The following is a 15274-nucleotide window of genomic DNA, read 5'->3' on the forward strand; positions in this document are numbered from 1 at the left end:
AGGGCCTGAGGCCGGGGCCGGTTCTCGCTCTCCCCGCGCTCGGCGGCGCGGCGCTGCAGGCTGCGTGCTCTCGTCGGGGGGCAGGGGGCAGGGCGCGGGGCGCAGGGTGGCGGGCGCGGGGGGGGCAGGGCGCCCGGTGGCGGGGCGCCGGGGGGCAGGGGCGGGGCGCGCAGGGTGGCGGGGCGCGGGGGCGCTGGGGAGCAGGGCGCGGCCTCCCGGCGGGTCCCCGAGGCCCTCTGGACGGCGCGCAGCCCCGGGCCCGGAGGCGGCCTGAGCCTGGGTTCAGACGCCCCGGGATGAGAGCTCGTGCCGGCACCGTGCGAGGAGCCTGTAGGCTGCTCTCCGTCGGCACCACTGTAGTTCCGAGATTTTGAGCTTTATCGTGGCTCGTTTCGGAGAAACTAACGAATTAGCCGAGAGAAGGTTCGCATTGCCGCGCGCACTGAATGAGGAGTGGAGCGTCGGGCGACCGCTTCACCCTGCTGAGCGTCCTTTTCCTAATCTGATGAGAGGGGTTGGGCCAGCGATCTCCCTTCTTTCAACTTTTCATGTTCCTGTTATTCTCGAATTCTCACTTGGGTGGGAACACTGCAGAATTGGCCAAGGTTGTGTTTAGACCTGGGGGTTCCCGAATTTGCGTCTCCTGTCTCCCCCCGCGCTGCGTCGGGCGGCCGAGTCCAGCTTTAATCCCCGTCGGGTGGCCGCCACGTCAGCGGGTGACCCGTGGCTCGGGCGGCGCTGCGCGCGGGGTGGGACGGCCTGTGTTGAGCCTGATAGTACCGCGATGCACAAAATTTGGTCTGCATCGTGACTTTGTTGAGCCAGAGTTTATAATTTTAGAAGAAGCAGAAATCTCTTCTGGACTAGTAATAGGAAGGTCATGTGTTTCAAGGGTTCTCTACTGAGAAGACCTGACACTAACTCTTCCCTGGCTGTCCCACGTGCGGAGCTCCTCATTCATTGCATTGGGTTCCCTAGCTCGGGCCGTATTTTGCCGGGTTTAGCTATGATTAATTCAGCAGGCCTTTGTAACCGGGTTGTAACATTTTGTTCCTTTTGTACCCCTCGCCCCTTTTATCTTAATTCAGGGTTATATTGGCGAATATGGCACATGGATCTCGTTCAGTCTGCTGTTCTGTATAGTGTGATGACCCTCGTAAGCACTTACTTGGTAGCCTTTGCCTACAAAAATGTGAAATTTGTTCTTAAGCACAAGTAAGTATATTTCTCAAGTGAAAGTATGTTACATGTTGCATTTTTATATTGTACAATGTCTTAAAGACCGTTTGTGTGTGTATTGATTTCAGTAAGCATTAATTTGGGAGAGATGTATCTGTGTTTTTGGGAGAAGGCACATTGATGCTGTGAAGAATTATGAACTCACTGAAGCAGAGACGGTGCTTCTGACAGTGCTGTGAAGATAGGTTTTGAAGGTGGACTGGAGCGGTTAAGCACTAAGCTTTATCAGAAAACAAACCCACCAAGGAGACTAACATTTCAGAAGCCAAATGCAATTCTTTCAGGAGAGAATTGTTCTGTGGGTCGCCGTGTATCATTTTTGAATGGGAAAGATGTGTTCTGTTTTTATTTTTTATTGAACTCTGATATTTTTAATGCTAATTACATTTTTCTTATAAATGTATGAAAATGTAAAAGATTACCATATTTCTTTTAAGATCATACGTTATAAATTATATCATTATTTTAACGGTAGCTTTTGGAGAAGAAAAGCCAAGCCTTACAATGATAAATTTATACATTAATTATAAGCACTGATATGCTCTGGTTTCATAAAGGTTGAAATGTTGGGGGGAATGATCTAGACTTAGGGAAAGATGGTGACGTTTGTTATTTGCAAGTGCTGTGGTCCTCGAGGGCAGCAGGTGTAAGCTGGTGCTTAATTGGACACAGAGAGGGAGCCCTTCGGGGCTGCTTTCACACTTGAGTCAGGACAGCGGGATATTTCTCCCCGTCCTCACTGGAGCCTTCTCGGTGCTATACTTCTTTGGAAGTACGTTCTTAAAGGCTCTTGGAATTTTACTGAGACTCAAAGTAGCATGCTTACTTCACAACTCACCATGGCCTTTTCTTTTCTAAGTGTATTAAAGCCAAATTCTCCCAAGGTTCTGGAGTGCAAGTCGTCTGCTGCCTCCCAGTCTGGCCTCATCCTTCAGAGCTGGGCCTTAGCTCTCCTGACTCAGCCTTTGTACCTGACTTGTGCCCTCCCTCATTTAGGATCGGCTCCCTTCCTTTCCCATTCTGACATGTCTGTTATGTTAAGACGTAGGGATCTTTTCCAGAGAAATCCTAAGTTTGCTGTCCCTATGTTAAGGCTCTTTCTGCTGACAAGGAATAGAAACACACTGAGATGATCTCAGTTAAGGATTTATAGTAAGGAGGCCAGAAATGACCTCAGCACCTGACAGTGGCCTCAGCAGCTTCTCCCCTGCTATTCTGAACCCATAGGAGCTTAGGTTGTTTGTGGCTGCGGTTCTGCTAGACCAGCAGAGTGATCGAGTAGTCTTTGTCATCTTTCTGTTTGGCAGCCCCTCTTCATCAACTGCCACTCCAGGATTCAGCCCATATCCACCTCTGCTGTTCTTGGCTGGCTGTCTTGTGAGGCATGGCCATCCGGGTAGTGAAGCCCTCAGAAGTGGGCATCTTGTGTGACCCATCCTCTGTCATTCCCCTTGGACTCAGTCCCTTTGCGACTTGGTGTTTTTCACTTGTTCTGCATATCATTTTTCATTCACCTTGTTGGCGTAAAAATCATGTTCTTTTTACCTTCTCATTTCTACTTTAGGCTTCTGGAGGGCAACTGTCATGTCTTTTGTTTTATATTCTTTACAACGGTTAATGGTACATTTTGTTCAGTAAAATTTCAATGAACTTACTGACTTAAGAGACTCCCTCAGAGTGGAATTCTTTTTAGTTATAGCTTTGGTTTAGTATTAAATATTGCCACTGACATCGAAACTCCTCCAGATTTGCAAGATGGTTAAGGCTCAAAGACCCAGGGAGATGCTGAGTCTGGGTGGGTGTTGGTAGTGGAGGAAGATGACTTTAGAGTGGACAGTCTGGGTGTCAGTCCTGGCTCTGATGCTCTTAAGTGTATAGCCTTGGGCATACATTTTACCTCTCTAGACTTCAGAGTCCTGAGCTGTAAATTGGGGCTAGTAGTGGTACCTCATGGGTGGTGAGGATTAAATATGGTAGTATGTGTGGCCTGTTAAGCATAGTCTGGCACATGGTAAATGCTTTCGAGCAGTGTTGGAGAGGCAGGAGTGCAAGAGCCCTTAGGAACTTTATTTTTTTTAAAGATTGGCACCTGAGCTAACAACGGTTGCCGATCTTTTTTTTTTTCCTGCTTTATCTTCCCGCCCCCCCCCCCCCCCACATAGTTGTATATCTTAGTTGCAGGTCCTTCTAGTTGTGGCAGGTGGGACACCACCTCAACGTGGCCTGACGAGTGGTGCCATGTCCATGCCCAGGATCCAAACCCTGGGCTGCCACACTGGAGGGCGCGAACTTAACCACTCGGCCACGGAGCCGGCCCCAGGAACTTTTTTTAAAGGTTGCATAACTTGCAAGATGTTTGCAAAGATGTTTTTAAAGATATTAAATAGAAACTAAATAGTATTTTTGTTTTTTTTATTCTGAAAAGATTGTGACATACTGATGTGAAAAATAATAGAAGAGATGCTGTTGATTTTGTGGGTTATCTCAGGGCTGAGTGCTGGGCCGCTGTGGTGACCCCTGTGTTGTTTTAGAGCACTCGGCACTGAGGGAGGTTTGTTATCTAAGATATCTAAGAGCCCTAAGACTGGGGGGGGGCGGGGGGGGGGGGCGGGCGGGTGGTAGGGCAGTAGGGCTGCTGCTTCCTGAGCTGCAGTAAACCTGTAGTGGAGTTGTTATACCTGGTGAGGTGAATATAGAATTTTAGACCTAGAAGAGAAACTAGCTAGATGCCCGGTTCAGTCTCTTCAGGAAGATTTGTCACGTAGACAGATGATTAACTGTTTGTTCCAAAGATGCTTAGAAATAACCAACTCTTGAAAATAGTTAATTCCTGTGTCCCAGCATCCTGACAGTTGAGGCGGCGTGTGTGTTTTCCTCTCTTCAGCTTAGGACGATTTCTGCTGTAAACCATGTGTGTTTCTTTTCAATTGGCCTTTCTTAGAAAAAAGGGGTCTCATGTGAAGTTCGAGAGACACTTACTGTGTGCCTGGTCTGCTAGAGAGGTTCAGAGGTGAGTCCTTGCCCTTGAGCAGTACGTTTACATAGTAAAGTGAGTCTGGTGAAGTTGGGTCTCTGGAGGAAGAAGTACATTCTGGTGTCCTGGAGTGTCTGTCTGCCCCTCAGCTGCCTTTTCGTGACGTTTCAGAACTTACTTCCTTTCATCTATTTTTCTTAGACGGACTGATTTTACTCCCTCTGATTTTCAATTTGTGGAAAAATACATTAGTTGAAGCTGACTAAGGGTTTTCTTTTTAACAATGTTGATTCTAACTTGGTTCTTGAGTGGGAGAGAGAGATGGAGACACAGCTAAACTAGCCAGAGTTTGTGCTTAATTTGTGTGCCAGAAGCTCACATGGTTGAAGAAAGGTTGAAAACTGTTACCTTGGATGACCTCGGCTTTCTTTTCAGGAATCCCTCCTGATTCCTCCACAGTCCTCGGGACACTGACTGGAAGTAGATGTAGCATAGTAATGGGGGATCAATGAATGGAATGTCAAGTGAACGTGTTTCTGTCTCTGTGGTCCACATCTTGTTGCTGTTAATACGTCTCAGTTTTGTGTTGAATGTTTTCATAGTGGGACTCTGTAGGTAATTGTTGTATTTTGCTTGTGAAGATCAGTTATTACTTTTTCTTCTGTATTTATGTATTATGTATTTATGTGTTACGTATTTATGGCTAGTCAGTTTCTCCTATATTATGAAAAATAGACCATGTTGAATTTAAATGTCATAATCTTTGGGAGGCTTTCTGAATTTCATCATAGTTGAGATTTTATCCTCTTTCACTTTTATAACCCCGTCTGATAAAATTCACCTTATAGGTTTTTTGATGAGTATACATTTAATTTTTTTCTTATCTGACTCATCACTGAGGATTCCGATCTGATCTGTTGAATAACACATCCAGCCTTTTGTGACTGATTCTGTAATTATCTTTTGGTGCAACCCTCATACCAGTGGTTCATTTAACCAAAGTGGTGTGGTCAGTCCCTGACTATGTGGTATTACTTCTTTTTAGTGAAATCGTCCTTTGGAGTGGAGTTAAAAGCTTTACCCTAAGATGTTACAGCTGTTAATTCCCTTTGTTTTTTTAAGCCTCATTTTCTCTCCTGTTACTTACTGGAATTGAACTCATATCATTTGCTAGTGCCTTATCAAATTTATTTACCCTATAATTTAACTGTTCAACAAATAAATTTATAGGGTAAAACAGTGGAGTTATAATGATTCATAACTAAATTGTGCTAATAGCATTTGACTTTTATTTTCACTTTAAATACCTAAACTTTGGAAAATTCTCCCTTTTGAGCAGAAATCAAAACACATAACTAATCGACTATGTCTTGGAAGTTTCTTGAACTCCCTCTCTTTTGGCTAGTACAGTGTAAAACTTGGAACTTGTTGTCCAGCTTATTTTCTTGAAATATAAAGTATTGTACAGTTGCCAATACAAAATATGAGTACAGAGTGTTTCGGAGAGAGAGAGCATGGTGTTCACTCCTGGAGCGGGTGGAAACTTTTTTCTTTTCCTTCTAGAGTAGCACAGAAGAGGGAGGATGCTGTTTCCAAGGAAGTGACTCGAAAGCTGTCTGAAGCCGATAATCGGAAGATGTCTCGGAAGGAAAAAGACGAAAGGTTTGACTCCTTATTTGAAGTGTTTGTGATAACCAAAAACGGGGATACTGTGTATAAAATAAGCTTTAGATTTCTGCTCAGAGAACGTAGATGTTGGAGTTGTCTGAGGTACACGTTAGAATTGTAGACAATGTAGTCATGGGAGCAATAACCACTGACTTTTTGAGTGTTTCTTACTATCAAATACTCTTCTCTGTGCTGAGCACAGTTCGTTCATTCCTCTGAAGAGCTCTGTGAGGTAGGTTCTCTTGGTTCTCCGTTTTACACCTGAGGGAACTGAGGTGCAAGGGCTCGGGGACTTGCCCTCCGCCGGCGGTTAGCGGGTGGAAAGCCCGCAGTGAGAACGGGCCGGCAGGCGGGCGGGTGGAGAGCTTGTGCTTGTGACCACTTTGCTGGAATCGAGAGGCCTGCAGGGCCTCGTCCAGTGCTGCCTCTGCCGCTCGATAGCTGTGTGACCTTGAATGTCTCACCTGACCTCTCTGGGTCTGAAGAGTTTAGTGTTGTGTGTTAGCGTTCTTAGATGGTGGTATTTCTGTTGCTGAGCTTCCCCAGGGACATCCAGTTTTTGGTTATCTGCATTGGTTGGGAAAAAGAAGAGAACTGGGTTTGTCTCCTGTCGCCTCATTCTGTGCCACATTTGTTAGTCCCCACTCCAGTTTTTCCTGCCAACTGCTCTTAGAAGGCTTAATAAAGAGCATAACGTCTGAGTAGCAGCAGCCTCTGAGTGATGGAGTCAGCTTGGGCTTAAGAGTTGCCAGATGGTTCAGTAGAGTCATGTGTCGAGGTTGTTTTCATGGATCTTAAGTTTTAGTATCTACAGGGTGCTTTGTGAAATGAAATTTTTTCCCTACTTTGCTCCATAAAGGCTTTGTGGGGACTTGTAGTATTCAAGTGCACATAAAACAAAACAGTACAATTTTAAAAGATCAGAAACTGTTTGAAAAGTAAGAAAATGTGGGTGAACAAGGACCTCGGGGTTAGTTATAGCAGTTGGGCACTGAACTTAGCTCGAGCCTGCTAGTGTCGGGGGAAGCGTCTGAGGCCTTACAGCTTTCCTGATCTGATGGGAGGCCACATGCGAGTTCTGAAAAGAAACTTTCTCGGCACTGAATCTTGGAAGGACTTTACCACGTGCATCCTTAATTAAGGGACACTGAGTAACTTAATGAACAATGTCTTCTACCGTGGTTTTGGAAAGGCACCAAAACATTTTTGAAATGGTTTCTCCTATGGATTCTTTATAAAACTGAAAGCATAATATTAAGATCATGACAATGAAGGCCCTTCTTCAGGGAACAGCTAGAATGTGGTTTGGGTGCATAGCTTTCTGATTGCAACTATTTGCATAGGGATAGAGGTTAGAGAATTTAGAAAACTTTTAAAAAAATTTTATATTGAGGTGCTGGCCCCGTGGCCGAGTGGTTAAGTTCGTGCGCTCCGCTGCAGGCGGCCCAGTGTTTTGTTGGTTCGAATCCTGTGTGCGGACATGGCACTGCTCATCAAACCACGCTGAGGCGGCATCCCACATGCCACAACCAGAAGGACCTACAACAAAGAATATGCAACTATGTACTGTGTCAGTGGAACCATTGCTGATGAGGGCATTTGGGGGTCCTAAATGTTTTCAAAATGCACCAGGATATAGGTGGACTAGAAAAAGTTCCAAAAGCTGTTAGCCAGTCTTGATTGTTTATACACTGACACAAACACATGGTCATATTGGAAGCTGGCGTAACCTAAAGGATTGAGCCACTTCTTTCGTCAAAACTGTTTTGAAGTTGGCTCTGATTCAGGGCATGACAGGGAGTTAGGGAGAAGCACTGTGATGGGGGTGGGGTAATTTAAGCATCCTTAGTAAAGGCATGCTAGTAGACTATTAAGGAACCTGTCTTGACTGGGTCTTGTGCCAGAGTCTTAAAAACAGAGATTCTGGAATTGTTCTGAGTGTTTTCCAGCATTAAACTATGTTGGGACTATGCTTATTTCTGAGCTGTTGTTGTCTTTTGATCGACACCAGTGTTGGAATAGTATAATGTATTTCCTCCGATTCAAAGTCATGTATGTTTTTTAAATTTACCTTTAAGCTTCTCTGAAATCAGAAGCTGTTTTATAGTTGATGGTTGCATTTAATGTAATATCCTTCATTTCTCCAAAACTTAAAGTAAATCGAAGATTTATTAAGTTGATGGTATCCATAGAATCAAGGAAATATGGTATATGTATTAAAGACCACAAGTTCTTATGATGGAGATAAGGTCCTGATACCCTTCATTTAGCTCCTTGGTAGCCAAGTTTGTTGACTTTGGATTAGAATATTTGTTGAATAAAACCTGGCATTTACAAATGACATTAGCTTTAGGATTAGTGCTGTCTTTAGGATTGGTGAAAGGTATCACCTGGCCCCAGAGTAGTGTACCTTTTGAGGGAACAAAGCATCTATGGCAGTGGCTTTCAGCCTTGTTGATAATGACATGTAGTAAAAAATAATTTTACCTTTGAACAAATATACTCATAGATAAGACACGTGCAAATGTGTCCCAAAACAGTAATTACCCTACTGTGTGATGCACTTGATATTTTCCTATTTAATTTCTTAAAAAAAATGCTAGTCTTGGGGCCGGCCCGTTGGTGCAGCAGTTAAGTGCGCACATTCCACTTCTCGGCGGCCCGGGGTTTGCCGTTTGGATCCTGAGTGTGGACATGGCGTAGCTTGGCACGCCATGCTGTGGTAGGCGTCCCACATATAAAGTAGAGGAGATGGGCACGGGTGTTCGCTCAGGGCCAGGCTTCCTCAGCAAAAAGCGGAGGACTGGCAGTAGTTAGTTCAGGGCTAAGCTTCCTTAAAAAAAATAAATGAGATAAATAAATAAATGGATTTTACAGAAGTTAGAAAATCCTCCTGATGATCAAGCAGATTCTTTGTTTGAATTAAGATGGCTAGAGATAGTTACAGCCAGGTCTGCTTCTGCGAGACCACACTCGGTTTTTCTCCTTGGGCTTGTCTAAGGTGTAGGATTGAGGACTGGGTCTGTAGGCTCTAGAGTCTCAAGCCAGCAGCCCAGGGAAGCTCTCTCAGGCTGCTGATCATCGAGTTTGTTTTAGGTGAGGACGTAGAGAAAGATGCCTGTTTTAGCTGGTGACGAAACGAAGCCAATTGCAGTTAATCAGTCCTTCCTCCAAAGCTCTGGCTGCCTGGGAAAAGGGAACATACCCAGAAACTGTTTTCCTCAGCATCAAAGAGTGAAATAGCATTGTCAGCAGGAAAAAGGGGACCGTTCTGATTAAGTTGAATATTAAAAAACATATTGTGTGGGGCCGGCTCTGTGGTGTGGTGCTTCAGTTCGGCAGCCTGGGTTCGTTTCCCGGGCGGGGACCTACCCCACTCGTCAGCTATGCCGTGACAGCGACTCACATACAAAATAGAGGAGGATTGGCACAGATGTTAGCTCAGGGCGAGTCTTCCTTGAGCAGAAAAAGTGGAAGATTGGCAACAGATGTTAGCCTAGGGCCACTCTTCCTCAACAGCAACAACAAAAAACACGCACATTCTGCCCAGCGCACTTAAGGAAAAACTTATTTTATAATGAGCTAGAGCCATTGTGGTATTGAAAATTTTTACTACATATTTATGAACCTGATTAACTTGTTTCTGTGTCTGCAGAATCCTGTGGAAGAAGAATGAAGTTGCTGATTATGAAGCTACAACCTTTTCCATCTTCTATAACAACACCCTCTTCCTGGTCTTGGTCATTGTTGCTTCCTTCTTTATCTTGAAGAACTTCAACCCCACAGTGTATCCTTTGAAAGATTGGTATCTTTTTTAGAAGTCTGGAAACAGTAGTTCATTTGGTTTTGATTCGTCTGAGTATTTTAGTGGAAAGAAAAACTTCATGGGGAGTCATTCCATTAAATAGCACTGTGACCCTTAGGCAGGTTTCTGGACATTTAAAATAAGGGCTTTCAGTTTGATTTAAAGTTCTTTTAAGTTTATAAATTATGACTTCATGATAAATAGCAAGTATTACAAAGCAGTCTTACATACATGATTATATATACCTGCATCTGTAAAAAGAGTTGCAAGGAGTGAAAGCAGACTTGTCTGCTTGGGTAGCTGCGGGCGCAAGTCCACGTGTCTGCTGATGCTTGGCACTTTGGGGTTGGGTGGATAGCTGGTGTAGTTAGAGGCACATTTCGTCATGTCTGTGCTCACTGTCAGGCTGCTCTTAGTTGAGCTTTGGGGCAAGAATCAGTCTTCTCTTGTTAAGGTAATTTATTCAAGGTGTTATCCAGGGATGGGAGGCAAACTTTTAACAGTTGGAGGTTCTGCTGTAGTTATATATCAGACACCCTTTGGCTTGTGTCTTCTGCGAATGCTGTTGGCCCCACGGTCTGAGAGGAGCTGAGGGCTATCGGCCCCTCCCCACTGCCCCAGGCCAGCTGTAGCCAAAACACTGAGACAGTCGGGTGGGAGACTTAGTTCTCCTTTGCCCCTGGGGGGAAAACAAGTCTCTTCTTCTTCCCCGTGTTCTTTGATCAGCTCCACTCCTGAAGGTTAAATAGAGTTCAGATGTTTGCTTTGTCGTCATGTGTTCTACGTTTCTGTCTCAAGTGGTTTTTTTGAATTGGAGCACATTTCCGGTGAATGTTCTTCCTTCTTTGTAGTCTTCTGGCTTGTCACTTGTGTCTGCAGACAATGAGACTGCACGTCACTGTCCTGCAGTGTGTCAGGAGGGAAGCACTGCAGTCCAAAGTGATGGGCTCTATTTGTTTTGTTGAGAAACGAATTTGGGGTTCTTAATTTCTCCTTAACATTAAATTCTTACAGGAACTACATTTTATCCATAAGTGCTTCATCAGGTCTCATCGCCCTCCTGTCTACTGGCTCCAAGTAGACCGTGTTAGCATCGCCCCCGGCGTTGTGTCTCTGGGTGGCCTGTGGGCCGTGGAAAAGTAGCAGGTGGCCAGCGTGGGGGACACACATGATGTTTTATAGTCTGGAGGTTGAGGGTTTGAAAAACCAACAAAATGTAATTCAATATTTGTTTATTGGCTCTATTTTGACAGATTGTTGAAATTAAATGAAAGGGAAACTCAGAGTACCAGGACATTTATTAAAAGACATTCTCTCTCAATGTACTATAATCACAAGAGGAGAAAATAACTTGTTTCTTTAATCTGTCAGAGGTCACAGTAACCTGGAGTGAGCTGTTATTATTTATAATAGTAGCAAGAAGTTAAAAACTGGTTCTGCATGTTCCAAGCACAATATTACAACTTTTTTGAACCATAAATATCAGAATGAATTTTTTCCCCTTGGGATTGAACAGAAGCCTCATGTTTACAAGTCTCTGAACTGTGATTTGAAATAACTGAATCCAAGTTAAAAACACGGTTTCTCCAACTTGGGGAAGAAAAACTTGTGGAAAAGCTCTTTTTTTTTAAAGAAGAAAGGCAGCCAGGGTAATAACCTAAAAATAGCGTGCACACACGAGAGTTGTCCTGTGGGTTAAAGCACACAGTGTTCAGCGGTGGGGCTCTGGCCTGGTAGCCAGGGAGGTCAGCGTGACCCTGCTGTGTTGGTTTGCCCTGTTAAGAGGCTGGAGCCATTGTTTTCCCTGAGCAGAGTCTCACACCACTGGAGGAATGTTGAGTAAGAGAGAGAACCACTTTCCTGAATATCGACCTGTCAAAGACCGAAGTAAATTTTGTTCCAGAATTCTAAGAACACTTTAAGGAGTTACAGTGGTTTTAGTGCTTGTTAGCATTTTTCCATTAGGACTTTTAGTAGATTTGACCCTTTGGTCCACAGGTCCTCATAGATTGTGAGACCCTCTTCAGCCCTTGAGGGTCCAGCCAAGAGCGGTCTCTTGCATTTTTTAACGAATGTATGTACAGATACTATCGTTTTCTGTGTGTGCCATGATTTAAGAAAGTTGGGAAGGCTCTTCTTGAACCTGTATCCACTTAAAAGGTTATGGAATCACAGGTGACAGTCGGTTTCACATTCCTGTTAACTTTTGACCACATCTAGTAATTTCCTACAAGCAGTACGTCAAAGGAAATAGCACGTTACTAATGCCTAATCTTAACTTTAATCTTTGGTTTCCCCTTCTAAATTTAAGATGGATGTTGCAAATAATATTCGCTGTTTTACTTAAAAGTTTATAGAAAGGTATTCATCAAGAGTTCATCTTCCACTTGCATGCTGTTGCATGTTCTGTAAGGCCACATCCACGAACTTGGAAGGAAGAGGAGGGGCAGGAGTACATTTGCATAGCGACCCGGATTGTCTCCATTTGAGCGTTCTATCTCTCATAGCTCCTAGAAGTTTGCGGTTCATCCTTTGGTGCGTTATCCATTTGCCGTCACTAGGTGACACGGAGTGAGCGGGGAAGTCAGCAGAGATGTGCTGAAGGGTAGTCTCACACGTAAGAGCTTTTTAGTTATTTTAACTTTTTTTTCCTGTCCATAAATAATGAGGTCAGTAGTTTGATGGTGGCATGGGGTTTGTGTACCAAATGCATTTGCTTACTTGACAAAATGACTCTGACAAACCATCAGTGTTGACTGTTTGTTACCAGAGCTGGGCCAAGTACCTTTTTAAATAGCTGGTAAAAACATTGTCGCTAGATGGCAGTGCCTGTATGGATGGGGGAAATTGCCGCCATTCTCTAATACAGCGTAGCTGAGACGGGGTGGTGAGATGGGGCATCAGCTTAATACTCTTCAAAGAATTTCTTTTGACTTAATAAATTGAATAATTTGTAGAAAAGCAAGTAAGCAAAATTGGGTTTTGGTCCTGAATTTTTCCTATAGCACTTTTTGTTTTTAATCCTGATAATGGTTTTTGGCTTTCTGTGCCCTGTAAGTGTTAAAGCGTATTCTCACAGTCCACAGTCTCGATGACAGATATACTGCACCGGGACTTAGGCTCAGGACATGCAGAAGAGCGGAACGGCAGCGTGGCACGTGGAATTAGGATGTGCTGAATCTGGTTCAGGGAAGAAAAACCTGCTGTGGTAGAATTTTTATCCTAAAAAGACCCTGTTATCTAACACCATCCGGTAAAGGGGTTCTGCTACAATTGAGGTGCAAAGTGGTTAAATTCCTATTTTTTCACACTCCTGTGATAAGTGGAGGCTTAAAGGGTTGGAACATTTACATTTCCCTATTTTTAGTTTCCTCATTTACAACTGAACAAAACTTAATAAAAATCTCCGATTAAAATTAGCCAGTAAGTCCTATTTGGTGTATTATTCTATCATGGAAAGAGTAATTTGAAACAAGGTTTGAAGTTAACTGAAATATGGAGGTTGGATTCATACCCAAAATTCTTGTGGAAGGTCTTATTAAGTATCATTAAACTTTGATTTTTTAAATTTATATTTTCCCTACACTTCTTTATAAGAACCACGTGAATAAGTACATCATCTTTATTACATTATTTCACATTAACCTGATTTTGATTTCCCACACACATGGATGTGCATTTTGTGGTTACTGATGGGCCGTGTGGCAGTGATGGGCTCGTGTGGTTATACTACAGAGCAGACCATCGGGCCTCTGCCGGTATGTGCCTGCTGTGCCCTCCTGCCCACCCATGTCTGTTTTCAGTGTCGTGCCCATCGCTGCTGCTTCTGGAGACACGAAGGGAGGGGAGACAGACAAGACCACCGCGAGAACCAGTCTGCAGACAGATGTGTTTGGGCTGTAAGAGGTCATCTCTCACCCCCGTGGACTTCCAAGCAGGGCAGTTAGTTGAAGATGAGGAGGGCGTTTTGAGTGGTTGGTTTAGATTTTCATGGAGATGTCACTGGCCTTAATGAGCTTTCATTGCATCTCTGATCTTTCCCTCTTAACTGATCCTGAATTTGGATTCATGCCCAAGCTTTTTTTTTTTTTTTTTTTATTAATGTTATGATAGATTACAACCTTGTGAGATTTCAGTTGTACATTTTTGTTAGTCATGTTGTGGGTACACCACTTCCCCCTTTGTGCCCTCCCCCCACACCCCCTTTTCCCTGGAAACCACCGATCAGATCTCCTTATCAATATACTAACTTCCACCTTTGAGTGGAGTCATATAGAGTTCGTCTTTCTCTGACTGGCTTATTTCGCTTAACATAATACCCTCGAGGTCCATCCACGTTGTTGTGAATGGGCCAATTTTGTCTTTTTTTATGGCTGAGTAGTATTCCATTGTGTATATATACCACATCTTCTTTATCCAATCATCAGTTTCTGGGCATGTAGGTTGGTTCCACGTCTTGGCTATTGTAAATAATGCTGCGATGAACATAGGGGTGCAACGGACTCTTGAGATTTCTGATTTCAGGTTCTTAGGATAGATACCCAGTAATGGGATCATGCCCAAGCTTTTTTAACGTAAAAACATCATGGTTACTTTTTCATAAAGGTTTAAAGCTAAAGGAAGAAAGTCATTCTTAAAAGAGCACTGAAGTGGAGCATAGAATACTCGGGTTCTACACCTGGTTCTGCCATCAACTAGCAGTGTGAGTTTCAGTGAGTCCTTTCATCTCTCCAGGCCTGGTTTCATTTGCCAAGGAGAGGTGGCCTTGAAAGTGGCTAAGGTCCCTTGAATCTTTGACATCTATCCGATGACTTTTGGCACTTTATTGATGAAGATGAAGTGACAGTTCTTGAAGTGGGAAGGCAGTTACAGGCTTTCTAGTTTGCATTTCCTCTGACCAAGATTTCAGTATGTGGACGGCTGCTGCTCAGCTTACCTTTAGGAATGGTATATTCTCTGCCAAGGAATTCTTCCCAGAAAAGAAAAGAAAAAATGATAGTGCATGGAAATTCTTCTTAGAGATGTAACTGAAATGTATTTCTTATCTAGTATATTTACCATGGCAGATGATTCATATATTAAAAAAACTAGCTGTTTCCGTGGCTAAGCAGTACTGTTTGTATTTGGTTTTAATTTGTAGGCTCTTTTAAATGAGTTTGAGAAGCTATAACCTTAGTGCAGTGTATTTCTAAAAGCCAATGAGAAATGTATCTGTAGTAATCATTTTCTCCATTAATAAGAAAAAAAGTTTGCATTGCAATTTAAATCTTGCTAACTGCTTTCTGTTAGGTATCTTTCAGTGCAGCTTACCTGCCAACATAGTTTTTATTTAAATGATTTTTCCTGCCTGTTTATGGAGATGGATATATATAGTGCCTTAAATGAAAGATCAGATAAAAACAGATTAAATGTGCCAAATGCTTTTATTACTCTAAGCAAATTAATAAGTTAAATGACAGTTCCAATTAGACAACTTTAGCTCATTTATACATATAGTGGTTCACTGGATTGGTTGAATACACAATGAACAACTGAAAGTGATCCATTTCCATCATTAATCTGATACACTTCGGTAAAAACCCCAAACT

General features: G+C 43.3%; 1 protein-coding gene across 6 annotated transcripts in view; it reads left to right on the plus strand.

Annotated features, from left to right (window-relative positions):
* The window catches only part of SSR3 (signal sequence receptor subunit 3), a 37700-nt gene extending 24595 nt beyond the window's left edge, over window positions 1-13105 (plus strand). For 5 of the 6 annotated variants that reach the window (XM_070509616.1, XM_044770968.2, XM_070509618.1 and 2 more), the window contains 4 exons: window positions 1089-1215; window positions 5777-5875; window positions 9537-9668; window positions 10701-13105. In XM_070509616.1, coding sequence (XP_070365717.1) covers window positions 1089-1215; window positions 5777-5875; window positions 9537-9668; window positions 10701-10767 — 425 coding nt within the window. In that variant the 3' untranslated portion in view covers window positions 10768-13105. Of the gene's footprint in view, window positions 1-181; window positions 424-1088; window positions 1216-5776; window positions 5876-9536; window positions 9669-10700 lie in introns of those variants that run through there. The other variant, XM_044770969.2, reaches the window with a different exon arrangement.
* The last annotated feature ends 2169 nt before the right edge of the window (window positions 13106-15274 follow it).

Source organism: Equus asinus, chromosome 5 (genome assembly GCF_041296235.1).
Source record: "Equus asinus isolate D_3611 breed Donkey chromosome 5, EquAss-T2T_v2, whole genome shotgun sequence".
Taxonomy (NCBI): Eukaryota; Metazoa; Chordata; class Mammalia; order Perissodactyla; family Equidae; genus Equus; species Equus asinus.